This window comes from Camelus bactrianus, chromosome 2 (genome assembly GCF_048773025.1).
Source record: "Camelus bactrianus isolate YW-2024 breed Bactrian camel chromosome 2, ASM4877302v1, whole genome shotgun sequence".
NCBI classification, from domain to species: Eukaryota; Metazoa; Chordata; class Mammalia; order Artiodactyla; family Camelidae; genus Camelus; species Camelus bactrianus.
The window spans coordinates 63,617,581-63,631,137 of NC_133540.1; the positions used below are offsets into that span (position 1 = coordinate 63,617,581).

General features: G+C 36.5%; 1 protein-coding gene across 6 annotated transcripts in view; it reads left to right on the plus strand.

Moving 5' to 3' along the window:
• Positions 1 to 451: 451 nt before the first annotated feature.
• CENPE (centromere protein E) overlaps positions 452 to 13,557 on the plus strand; it is a 69,198-nt gene continuing 56,092 nt past the window's right edge. For all 6 annotated transcript variants that reach the window (XM_045515755.2, XM_074342961.1, XM_045515752.2 and 3 more), the window contains exons 1-11: positions 452 to 594; positions 2,276 to 2,367; positions 4,621 to 4,710; positions 4,827 to 4,945; positions 6,064 to 6,183; positions 6,624 to 6,705; positions 7,024 to 7,091; positions 7,169 to 7,234; positions 10,769 to 10,820; positions 12,356 to 12,443; positions 12,782 to 12,911. In XM_045515755.2, the coding sequence (XP_045371711.1) occupies positions 539 to 594; positions 2,276 to 2,367; positions 4,621 to 4,710; positions 4,827 to 4,945; positions 6,064 to 6,183; positions 6,624 to 6,705; positions 7,024 to 7,091; positions 7,169 to 7,234; positions 10,769 to 10,820; positions 12,356 to 12,443; positions 12,782 to 12,911 (963 nt within the window). In that variant the 5' untranslated portion in view covers positions 452 to 538. The remainder of the gene's footprint in view (positions 595 to 2,275; positions 2,368 to 4,620; positions 4,711 to 4,826; positions 4,946 to 6,063; positions 6,184 to 6,623; positions 6,706 to 7,023; positions 7,092 to 7,168; positions 7,235 to 10,768; positions 10,821 to 12,355; positions 12,444 to 12,781; positions 12,912 to 13,557) is intronic.

A 13,557-nucleotide genomic window follows, 5' to 3' on the forward strand; every position in this document is an offset into this window, starting at 1 on the left:
CCAACTCTCGACGTTTGAGGAATTTTTGAGGATTTTTTTTGTTTTTGTTTTTAATTTTAAAAAAGCAACTGTTAGTGTAATTCTTTAAAGGTCCTAATTCTCTCTTAGTGAAGAAAAAATTCTCTGCTTCGTTTTTTTTTTTCCCCCCCACAGATTGCAAACTTTAAGGGTGCGGTGGAGGACGGCATTTGTAAACGGCTACTGCACTTCAACGGTGTTTAGCAAAATTAGTTATTTATGCTATTACCTGGAGAGCCGCTTGCCAGGCGCTTCCCGGACCCCTCTCAGCGACCCCCAAACCCCTTTCTCCTCCAGACCTTTTAACATAACCCACCCCCTCCGCTTATCCGTGGACGCGCCGCCGGCCTGGCGCCCCCGCGCCGCGACGGAGGTGGAACGGCCCGTGACGTCACGAGGCCGCGACTCAATCAGACGCGGCGTTTGGGAAATTTTAAATTTAAAGGCGGGGTGGCCGGTGCGCTCGGAAGCGCCGGACGCTGGGGGTCTTCGACAGTTTTCTTGGATCCAACCCGACAGGATGGCCGAGGAGGGAGCCGTCGCAGTGTGCGTGCGGGTCCGGCCGCTCAACAGCAGGTAGGTGGGCCAGACCGCACCCAGGTCCCCACTGCGGCTTCCGACGCGGGTCTGAGCCGGAGGAGTGGGTACTCGCTGCTCCTTCCGGCTCCGCTGCCTGAAACTCGGCCACTTACCTGCTTTGTGGCTCATTTCCTTATCTGTAAGTTGACGGGCCAGGATTAGAGGATCTAGAAGATACTTTCCAGGTGTGGGTCTCTTAAATTTATAACTCAGGCACCCTGACGTTAAAGTCCTTGCTCCCTGTGCTGCACTGCCGTTCCCCAATCTGTGCGCCCCATCCCTCCCTTTTGAAGTCGTATCGGAAAGATCCTTACTGGCAATCATCACAGTTAGTCATTTTACAGTTAACTGACTCTCTCTCCCTCTTTACTGTATACTCCTTGAGAACAAGGAGTAGTCTGTCTTGTTGCATTGTATTTGGTAGACCAAGACTTCATTCAGTCAATGACTGAATTCCACATTCAGAAGTGACTGATACTCATCAATATTGTTTTCTTTTAGTACAATGTACTGTACTAAACTACTATCGTTGCCCTTGGATCTTACATTATAAAGGGGTAGACAGAAAATAAAGTAAAAAATATAGAATGTTAAGTGGTGATACTGGAGTAATAAATGCTATAGAGAAAGAGCAGGATGGGGAAGAAATGAAAATGAAGTATGTCTGTTTCACCAGTCTTGGGCCCTTACCCCATATTGCTAACACATTTTGTGTTTGAGAAATATTTGTTAAATATTACTGAGTGTTTAATAAGTGAGAATATCAAGATGAGAAATTTCCTATTTTTAAGAAGCTCATTAATGCATTAGAAGACAGCTACATAAAGAAACTATTACATACTATATGTAAAATAGATAAACAACAAGGTCCTATGCTACAGCACAGGAAACTATTCAATACCTTGTAATAACCAATTATGAAAAAGAATATATTTATGCACGACTGAATCACTATGCTGTACACTAGAAACTAACAACATTGTGTATCAACTATACTTAAGTAAAAAAAAATTTTTAAGAAACCATTGCAAATACATCATGACAAGTGTTATGATATATGAAGAATGTTTGCTAGAGGAGTCATTAGTCCTTAAATAAGATGACAGTTTAGGGGAGGGACAGGGCTAGTGCAGGAAACTCCTGATACTTTTCATGAATGAAAGAATAGTTAAGATACTTAATAGAAAAGTAAGTCAGGGTATTCCAGGAACAGAGACATTGAATCTGTTATGTTGAGGCGACATTCAGGTAGTTGATTTGTATGAAGTTAGGGTGTATATAAAAATTTAGAGGAAGATAAGTTTAAAGAGAGAAATTATAGTGATCCAGGTCTCATGTGCCAAATTAAGGACTGTGGATGGTTTTTAAAGGTTTTAAGCAAGAAAACAGAATCGGAGTTGCATTTTGAATGTATCTTTTCAGCTGCCAGTACTGGATAGGAAGGTGAGAGTGAAGAGTTTTACAAGGAAACTCCCATGAAAGTGCAGGAAGTCACTGAAACCCCATTTAAAACTGTTGAACCCTCCAAAGTGGATTTTCCACATTTATCTTATTTATGATATGAGTCATTATCATCTTTTAAAATATTCATAAGAAGATGAAATCTTTTAACTTATCTTTCATATAACATAACCTCTATGACCAGTTAGACTAAAATGCAGTGTTTTTGTTCTTTTAGAGAAGAAGCACTTGGAAAAGACACTCAGGTTTACTGGAAAACTGACAATAATACTATTTATCAAGTTGATGGGAGTAAATCCTTCAATTTTGGTAAGTTTATAACAGCATCAAAAGTTAACCTGGTATCCTTTTTCTATTAGGAGTACAAAAGCCTTATGAATAATACTGGATTTGTCACTAAGGATCAGACTAAGCCTTCTATATAAACTGCTTCATTGGAAAATTGTTCATCCATCATTATGATAACTAAGATAATAAATTGATACTTAAAGCATAGTTACAGTAAAAAGAAAATAAGTAAATAAAAAGTAAAACACAGTTATAATCATAGTGCATTGTGACTAAGACTAACATTTTTCGTCTTAATCATTAGTGTACCTGAGGCCTAAAACTGTAAGCCCAAAATACATGGCTTAACATCATCATCTTTAAGATCTTTCTTAGTCTGGTAAATTTTATACTTATTTTTTTCCTAGTCTGAGATATATATACATATATATATATATATTTTTTTTTTTTTTTTTTTTTTTTTAAATAGAGATGCTAGGGATTGAACCCAGGACCTCATACATGCTAAGCATATGCTCTACCACCAAGCTGTACCCACCCCCTAGTTTGGTTTTTTTTTTTTTCAGTTATTTTTCAGAAAACTTTAAAGAATAAATAGTGAAGCTATTCCTTGTTTGTTTGCTAGAAGAGAGCAGAGACCTACCCCTGCTTTTGTGGAGCTAATCATATGGTGGAGAGAAAGGCTTTAAACAAGTAAACTTATGATGTGAAGTACACTTACACTTATGATGACATAAGCTTTGTGGGAGTTTATAGTGGAGATCTAACTAATCTAGGTATCTGAAATGGTACCACTTACACTGGGACCTGCAGGGTGAGTGAGAGCTAGCTTGTGACTAAAAGGGACTTGGAGACCCTAAAGGTTAATTAGGCTGATTTGTGGCATTAATTTAACATGTATATTGTACTGACAATGTGCCAGACACTGTTCTAAGCACTTCTTGTATATTAACTCATGAAATCCTCCTAACAAGCCTGTGTGTTAGGTACCTTCCCGTTTTAACGAGGAACTGAAGCAGAAAGGCCTGGAGTCACACAGCCAGCAAATGGAAAAGTCAGGCTCCAGATCTATGTTCCAGCCACACTACCGTGCTCCCACTTACTCCCACTGTAGAGCAACAGTGTCATCCTCTCAACAACCCTGGAAATAACAGTGATTAGGCTGTCAAATTTGTGTTAAACTAAAAAGCCCAAAGATGTGTAGAAGAAAAAATGACTCCTGGTAAAGGAATGTTTGACGGTAGTAACATAATTTTTAAACGGTAATGTGCCAGAGATGATAACACCTAGATACTTAAGCCAACTCAGGTACCACAGATTCTCAGTAGTCATGTATGCCCACAAAGGATTTGGACTCATCCACCTATCTAAAGCAGGTAACATTAAGATTTGAATCATCCTACCATTTCTCCTTGCTCTGAAATCATGACCCCTAAGCAGCCTTCAGATGGCACTTTGGTTTTCCATATCATTCTGCCAACAGGACAGATATGTGATTGTGGTGCAAACAAGGTGATCACGGAATTTCTCATCTCAAGTCAATACATTTCCCTCCTAATTTACAAATCCACTTCTTGTGAGCTTTTTAATGTGAAGCCACCACTGAAAGAGTGGTCTATTTTTAATGTGCTAACAAGCAGAGAACCACATCCTGGACTAGTGAATTCATCAGGGTAAATGCTACCCTAAACCCAGCCTTCAGCAGCCAGCTATCTGGTCATTCTCTATAATGCTTCAGCTTTGGTCATACTTTTCTTCCAGATGTCTGCATTTCTTGGTTTAGTTTGAGTTAGGCATTCTTGCTAGGTATGTTAGAAGCATTAAAATTTCTCAAAGAATCCTAACAGTTCACATTTCCTAGGTATTAACCATATGTTCACAATAATTCTGTGAGGAAGATAATACATATCCATTTTACAGATTAAGTCATTGAGGCACAGACACATCAACCTCTTTGGCCAAAGTCACACAACTTGTAAGTGGCAGAACCAGGATTTGCAGACTATCTGATTCCAGACCCCCATATGAGCCACAATGCTCCACTACCTCTTGAAAGTACATAGGATAGCGGGCTTGTATTTTTTTCTGCATAAGGATCAATACATTTTACCTTAAAGAGAAGAGTATTTTCAGAAGATCAGTAAGTTGAAGAAAACACTGTGTCTTAAATATTTTAAACTACTATACCCTGGCAATTTTATTTTAGCAACTGCTAATTCAGAATGAAGATGCAGTTAATTTTTTTGGTTTAACTTATATGTAATTTTTTTTTAGATCGTGTCTTTCACAGTAATGAAACCACTAAAAATGTGTATGAAGAAATAGCAGTACCAATCATAGATTCTGCCATACAAGGCTACAATGGTGTGTATTCACTGCAGAAACATTTCAGTTTTGGGTGTCTGTTCAGCAAAGATTGATAGTTTCATACACTATAGATTCATTTTTAACCTTTGCATGTGTGCATTTTGGTTTTGCAGGTACCATATTTGCCTACGGGCAGACTGCTTCAGGAAAAACATACACGATGATGGGTTCACAAGATTACTTAGGAGTAATACCCAGGGCGATTCATGACATTTTCCAAAAAATTAAGAAGGTAAATAACTTAGCTAAAGTTCTGGTACATGCAGGTAAAAGTAGCAATAATAGGATAGCAACCTTAGTATTCTCTTGTAAAGATGAAAGGAAGTAGATTTATAGTTATCTTTTGATTATCCATGAGGAAAGAAGGAAGGCATAGCATAGATTCATTTTTTTCCCAGAAACTTACTTACAAGCTTAAAATTCTTTCATTCTTTTCCTTGAATCCTGAAACAATACTCCCACAAAAAAGTAGGCTTTAAGGAACAAGAAAATCTTATCAGAATGGTTAGGTCCTCATTGCCTTTGCTTAGTGATTATTAGGGAGCAGTAAAAAGCAGACTAGATACAAGATGAGGGAAGCAGAAGGCCAGAATAAGTGACCTAATTAATTAAACGTTGGTTTTAACTTAGTTTTTTCATCGTTATTTTGATGATTTGTAATGTTCTTAGTTGAATATATGTAGGTAGAGTTTTATTTTGAGGTTGGAGAGTTGGACGGCCTGCTCTCCTCTTCTGATTTTTTGATACTATACTTTTCATTATTTCTGAAACAGTCTTTTTGTTGTTGTTGTTTAACACCAGTATAGAACCACAGGGGGTGTTTTTTGTTTTATTTTTATTTGTTCTACAAAGATAATTTTTTGAAAGATAAATATACCACATGACTTCACTTATATGTGGAACCTCAAAAACAAAAATGAACAAAACAGACTGATTCATAGATACAGAAAACAAACAGGTGGTTGTCAGAGGGGAAGGAGACTAGGGGTAATGAGAGAAATAGGTGAAGGAGATTCAGGGGGACAAACAGTTAGGAAATAAATGAGTCACAGGGATGAAGTATGTAGCATAGGGAATATAGTCAATAATAGTGTAACATCTTTGGTGACAGATGGTAACTAGCTTTAACATGGTTTTGAAAGGTTTAGAAATATTGAATCACTACGTTATATACTAGGAATTAACATGGTGGGATAAGTCAACTATGCATCAATTTAAAAAATAAATAAAATTTTAAAAACATAATTTCTCAAAGAATATTTTAATATCTAATATTAGCACATAAGCATTCAGTATTAGATTTTCATAATTGGATGATCTCTGATGTATTCACATATTTTTTTCTTCTAGTTTCCTGATAGGGAATTTCTCTTACGTGTGTCTTACATGGAGATATACAATGAAACGATTACAGACTTACTCTGTGACACTCAAAAAATGAAGCCTTTAATAATTCGGGAAGATTTCAATGTGAGTAACAGAAATAGAGTGGTTCATAAAATAGACTTACTGATGGGGATTATTTTCTTTAATATTTGCTTTTAATTTCTATATATTTTAGAGTGTCTCCTGTTAATATGGTTTATTTTCTATTTTCTTAAACATTTATAGAGATCATCTTTTAAGTAACATGTACAGTTTTTAAATATTGACAACTGTAATATTTTGGTGTAAGTGCCTAAGAAGAGCAAGGTAGAAGTATCAGGTTAGAATTTGGTGTGCTTTAGTATAGGAAATAAATTGTAAATATCATAGATTAACTTGTTATTTTCATACAGAGTAATAATCCCCATTTTCCACTCTTAACTTCCGTAAATGAATTGTCATAGTTTGCACTTTCTTTTTGAAATGCAAACTTCTAAATGACTTCTCTAATTTCTCTACTTTTCCCATAATTTAACTTGTTTCAGAGGAATGTGTATGTGGCCGATCTCACAGAAGAAGTTGTTTATACATCTGAAATGGCTTTGAAGTGGATCACAAAGGGAGAAAGTAAGACTTTATATTTCTTTCTTTCTTTCTTTCTTTCTTTCTTTCTTTCTTTCAATTTTTGGGCTGGTGGTAATTAGGTTTACTTTATTTTTTGATGGAGGTACTGGGGATTGAATGCACAACCTTATGCATGCTGGGCATACACTCTATCACTGAGCTACCCACTCCCCTCATACTATATTTCTTCAAAACACTTGTAAAAACTATTTAACTGAATGTATTTAGGCTTTAAACCACCCTTTTCACTTTTAAGGTAAAATAATAGTGTTTTTCTTTGGATTTTAATACATGCAGCTGAAGTATGAATTTGTTTTACAGAGAACAGGCATTATGGAATTACAAAGATGAATCAAAGAAGTAGTCGTTCTCATACCATTTTTAGGATGGTAGGTAATTCTCTCTATATTTGGTCTTTCCAATTAAGAATGCACTAATTTTTCTACAAGTTGCCTTTTCTTTCTAGATTTTGGAAAGTAGAGAGAAAGGTGAACCTTCTAATTTTGAAGGATCTGTCAAGGTGTCCCATTTGGTGAGTATTAAGGAACCATGATAATGTCGTATACGGGCCAAAGCAAAATTTATTTAGCTTCTGGATGTTTGGTTTCATATGAACTGTTAACTAATTGGCAAAAGCATCTATAAATTAGTAGTTTCATCTCGTCAGTAGCATGAAATTACTAGCTGAAATGTAGGAAGAGTTCAGAGGATCTTACTTCCTGTTACATTATGGCTGCCGTCTCCTCAACTTGAGATGTATGAACTGTAGGAGTTGAGGCTTTTCCTAACCAGTAGTGAAGGAAGTGTTGGTTCCATGCACATTAAAGAGTTAATCTTAGAATTTGGGGTGATTTTTGTGTGTTTGTTTGTATGTTGGGGGTTTTAAGAGGGTTTTTTGGTCTCAACCAATAGAACTGAGACTTGTGAAATGAGCAAAAATCTGGGTGAGATGGTTAAAAAAATAAATCACATTATTCAAGTTCATTCTTAAGTATGATAAGAAAATTAGTTTTATGTTATAAGCACTGTTTTAAACTGTAAATCCCTTGAAGGGAAGAGTGATATCTCCTTCATCTTTGTAGCCCTAACACATTGTACATAGTTTATATTCAATACCCTTTTGTTGAGTAAGTGAATATAGCATTATGCACACATTCCTTTTTTCCACATAAGTAAACCTCCCAGTTCCTTCTTGCTGCACCATATCATTTCTCTTTTTTTGTTGTGGGATATGATTTAAGATTACTCTATTTGATTTATGATTTAAGATTACTCTATTTGATTTGAAAACTTAAGGGGAAAAGGCAATAAATCTATAATATGTTTATTTACTTTCAGATTTTGAAAAATCGGTCTTAATTAAATGACTAGTTCCAGTTTACCTCCTTTATTTTACTATACAAGTATAACATTTCTTTTAGTAGACTAGTCTTGCTTTAATTTAACAACAACAAAAATATAAAAATTAACTTCTGTTTTGTTTTCCAAACCTAGCCTGTGTTATATCACTACAATTTTGACTTCTCTCTTAATAATTTAGCTTTAATATTCTTGATGTACTCAGTGATCTGTTTGGTGTCTTTTCTCATATTCTTTGATGCTCTATCATCTAAGGACCATAAATACCATCTGGTCCAACCCCTCCAGCTTCCCTACTTACTCTAAGTATCTTCTTGGAAAGAAATCTTCCCCAAAGAGTCATTTTCTGACTCTTTGGAGGTGGTCTTTGAGTGTCTTCTGTTCTTTCTGGGATAATAACATCCAGGTGCTCTTAGCTCTGCTCCTTCTCTATTCCCTTTTGTGGCTTCTTTCCTCCTACCCTCCTAACCAAGACACAAGAGTGTTCTGTGGCCTTTTTCCCATGTTTGCCGTCAGACATTGCTATCATTTCTGTGTTGATGGTGGCCAAATACTTACTATTTCTGAAGTCTCTGAGTTCTAATTCAGGTCTTCCTAAAGATTGACCCACTGTTATCTCCAACTTCAGTGGGTCTAAAACCAAATTAATTTCTTCCTATCATAGTGAATATTCTTTTTTTCAGTAGCACCAGCATAATCCTGGTCACCGAGGCTGGAAACCCAAGTCAATTTTGACTCATTTTGTTCCTGCCTTCCCTTTTGTCCAGTCACCACCATTTTGTACTGATTCCACTTTTCATTATTCCTATGGGTGTCATATTCACTTAGGTCCTCATCTGTCTTGAATTACTCTATCCTTCTCCTGAGCCTAGTCTCCAGGACTAGTCTTTCCTTCTTCAGCCTGTTATGCAGATTTCTAATGTTACCAAGCACTGCTTTTGTTGTGGCACCTCCCTGGACAAGATCTGGCCACTGTTAACCGATCTTCCCTTTCTTCTGTTCCATCCTGAGTTCCTCTCTTACAGGTAGATTGAGCTTCTTAGGGCCTTGGATGGAGCACTAATGCTTGTTCCTTAATTCATGCTGCCTTCATCACCACTTTGCCCTTTTATTATGTATCTGGGTCTTTTGTAGTAGATACTATATAACGAAGATTAGACTTTGAGTATTTTAGAGAAAGCAGTATCTGAGATAGGACTGTAAAGCAGGAGTACATGATTACCTGCCCATGCCTCGGTGTCTCCACAGAGAGAAGTAATTTAAGTCTCTGACTTTCTTTTAATGCATTAAGAATATTTGCTGAGACTTAACCAAATGTTGAACACAGTCCTGGGCTTTCAGATTAAAATAATAAAGAAGACATCCCTCTATTACTTACTGTCTCCACTACAGCCTCCTAGCCCAAGCCACCATCATCTCTCACTTAGGTTCCTGCACCAGCCTCCTTCCTGGGCTCCCTGCTGTCACTCTTGCTCCTCTCCAGTTTGTTCTCCACCCAGGGGCCACAGTTGATCCTTCAGAAAGTTAAATCAAGATATGTCAGTCTTTTGCTTAAAGCCCTCTCCTGGCTCCCTACTGCATTTATAAAATCCAGAGTTCTTACCCTTGCTTACAAAGCCCTGCATAATCTGACACCTACCTAATTCTCTTACCCTCTGTTGTCCATCTCCACTTCACCAACTCTGCCATGCTGCCCTTTCTATTTTATGAACACACCAAGCTCATCTCTCCTTTGTGAGTGGGTGTACTGGCTGTTCTTTTAATTGAGAATATGTTTCCCTTGGTCTTGCAGGGCTGGCTCCATCCTCTCTGACATTCCAGATCTTAGCATAATGGGAGCCCTTCCCCTGACACCCAATCCAAAGAACCTATACTGTCCCTTCTTCCCCCTTCCAGGACTCTATTTAAATCATCTCTGTTTACTTGCCATGATGTGTTTCTTATCTGTTTGTCTTTTTTTCCTCCTCTCACCAACTTCCTCCTCTCCTTATCCCACTCCGTGTAGAATATAAGCTCTCTGAGGGCAGGGACCTTATTTGTCAGGTTCACTCCTGTATTCCTAACACCTAACATACTGCCTGGAACATGACAGGCAGTCACTTTTTCAACAGTATTTGTGAAGTGAAAGAGAGGTCCACGCTTTTAAAGATGTTACCATGTAGTCAGAACAAATGACTAGCTTCACACAGTAAGTGCTGTAATAAGTCATCTAATGACCTCTGGGTACACAGTCGAAAGAGCAATTTATTCAAGGTGCGGGAGGAACAAGGGCAAAGTCAGCAAAGCTACGTTGAGCGGGTCATTTGCTTTTGGTCCTGAGTAAAGACTAGGGGCAGACTAGAGCATTAGAAGTAACAAAGAGAAATGGAAAAAGGTAGCGCTTGGCAGTGAAGCAGCACATGAGGTGTTCAGGATGTAGTGAGCAGTTTGTCTCTGTCAATGAGTAGATACAAGGCGGGAGCAGCACAAGTGCCGGAATCACATTCACCAGGATAAGGTTTTGAACTCTGTGTTGGAAATAGAGATCCTATTCTGGCAGCATTATGGAGAGTATGTTACAAGGGAGAAAAAGGTTTAGAGGTCAGTTTGACACAGGAAGGCTTCAGCAGTGGGGTGAAGATGAACTATGTGTTTAAAATGTCCTATCAGTAGTTCGGTTTTTATCTCAAGTACCCTTCCTAAAGGTTTATTTTCAACTGTCTTACAGAATTTGGTTGATCTTGCAGGCAGTGAAAGAGCTGCTCAAACAGGCGCTGAAGGTAATGAAAACTCATGCAATATATCAGTCTGAGTGTCTTCCTGTTCCTTCACAGAATAAATGTGCTACCGTGCATTTTAGAAACTGATAAAGTAATGATAATAATTTTGTGATAAAAGTCCTTAGTGTAGGAAACAGCTTTTGCATCTGGCTAATTATCTAATTTAGGCTACTACAGCATCAATTAACAAACTAAAACTATACATTTGTTGGGATTGCATAGCTGGAAACTCATGAGGATACCATGACAACCATCTAATTCTTCATTATCATTAAGAAAATTCAGAACAATAATGGGGTACAAAATTAATATACAGACATGAATAATTCTTATAATACAAACAACCAGTTAGAATATTTAGTAAAAAGGCTCAGTTTACAATAATGGCTTAAGAAATATAATACCTAGGAAAAAGCTTGACAAAAATCGCACAAGATCAAAATAAAGAAAACTTCAAAACATACCTGAAGGATGTAAGCAAATCCTTAAACAAACGGAAAAACATACTTAGATAGGAAGGTACAAAATCATAGATGGGAAGGTACAAAATCATAAAGTGTCAAGCCTCTCTTGCAGCTTGACACAAAGCTGAGTGTGGTTGATATCCACTAAACCAGTGGATCTTCAGACCTATGAATGGGAAATAAATGCTTATTGTTTTAAACTGTCTTGTTAAGCAGCATTGTTACAGCAATAGATGAATAGTGTCCCTGTGAAATAACAGCTGTTCAAAGTTATTTGCTGCAGTATGTTTTGTATACATGGTAGATCGAACACCTATGTATCCTGCAACAGGATGCTGGGTAAGTAAATTCTGATATAGCCATACAATGAAATTCTATGATATAAAAAAGAATGAAAAAGACCAGTGTTTATTGATATGAAATGTAATATACTGCCAAGTAAAAATAGTGAAGTGTGAAATAGTGTGCTACTATTTGTCTAAAAAAGAAAGGAGAGAATGAATATATATGAACTTGTATTTCTAAAACTCTCTAGAAGAATAAATAATAAATGTGGTTTCCTAGTAGAGAGGACAGGAACTGGTTGAATGGGGCATAAAAGTGGGAGAGAGCTTTTTCAGAGCTGGTTTTTTTTTTAATGTTAGAGTCATGTGAGCATATTAATAATTTAAAAATGAGAACTTTTTTGGTTGTGAGCCTATAGGAACTATTTTGGTTATAAGTCTATAGTTACCTATATTTGGAGGTTTGAAAAAATAAATTTGAACAGAAAAATTAGAGGGTCTTTTTTAGGAAATGGGCATTTCTTCCCTGTCATTCATTTCATAGTCATCTTTTTCAGTTTTCTGTTTCTCCTGGGTGATAACTTTTCTGATTCACCCAGTAGGTGGGAAGAATAAGGAGAGAGCTCCTCTACCAGTGGTATTAAAGGTGGACTCAGATCTAGTCCAAAGCATAGACTTTAGCATCGGACCCTTTAATTTCTACTTTCGCTCATAATTTACTGATAAATAAGTTCATCATCCAATACAGGCGTCGATTTTAGTTTTTATATTTGTTTAATAAATGCAGGTTTGCGTCTCAAGGAAGGCTGTAATATAAATCGAAGCTTATTTATTTTGGGACAAGTGATCAAGAAACTTAGTGATGGACAAGTTGGGTAAGTTTATCGCACTCTATATTTACCTATTAATGGTTATGTTTTCATTTGGTCAAAAACATATTTTAGTGACACTCAAATAAATGTACTTATTTCTTTTATATCTTCAAAAGCTTCGTGATTCTGTGAGCATACATGGCTTTTTATACAGATGATTGTGTCCTACTAAATGTACTTTATATTTTAAATATTTTTTAGTTAGTAGTTTTGATCTGCCTCATGTAACCTGTAAAGAATTAATTTTTATAACTGTAGCTATTTTAAGGTTCTACTTTAAAAAGTATTTTGTTACATAAAAATTCTTACTCTTTTTCTTCCCAAACTCATTTCTCACTCAGCGGTTTCATAAATTATCGAGATAGCAAATTAACACGAATTCTCCAGAATTCTTTGGGAGGAAATGCAAAAACACGTATTATATGCACAATTACTCCAGTGTCTTTTGATGAAACCCTTACTACTCTCCAGGTAAGTTTGATTTTTATCTCAACTTAATATGGGGGTAAATCATCTTTAAGAAGAAAAAGAAAATCTATTAAAAATAAGTATATATAGTTTTTAAATTGGCATAGCATATCTATTAAAACAAAATTGATGTGTTGTCTACTAGATAACATTCCTTAATTTTCCCAAAACTCAATCATTTATATCCCACCTCCACAATTCTTGCCACATCCAACACTATTTTACTGAAATTGACTTGGCATCCTTCTTTTAAAACTCACCTTTTCACTTAGCTGATTATGAAAGGACACTTTATATCAGTCCCATAAATGAAAAACTAGTATCACCTGCAACAAATTGGGGACCCCAAAAACATGAGTGTTCATAACAAAATAATTCTTAAACTCCTACTAGTGAATTGTTGTCTGCCTTTGCACTGAGCTACGGCCTGCATTTTCTGTTTTAAAAAAAGGGAAGGGGATATATGAATTGTCAATAGAATAGCTGTTTCAGTGAAGGATTCAATATATATAAAGGTCACTTTCATGTACCCACTTAAAATCACTTCTGATACTCACACTCTAAGCAACATTGCTTAGAATAGCTATTGAGCACGAATCAGGGTACCGTCAGAGAAACAAAGATAGAAATACAGTCCCTGGCTCCACAG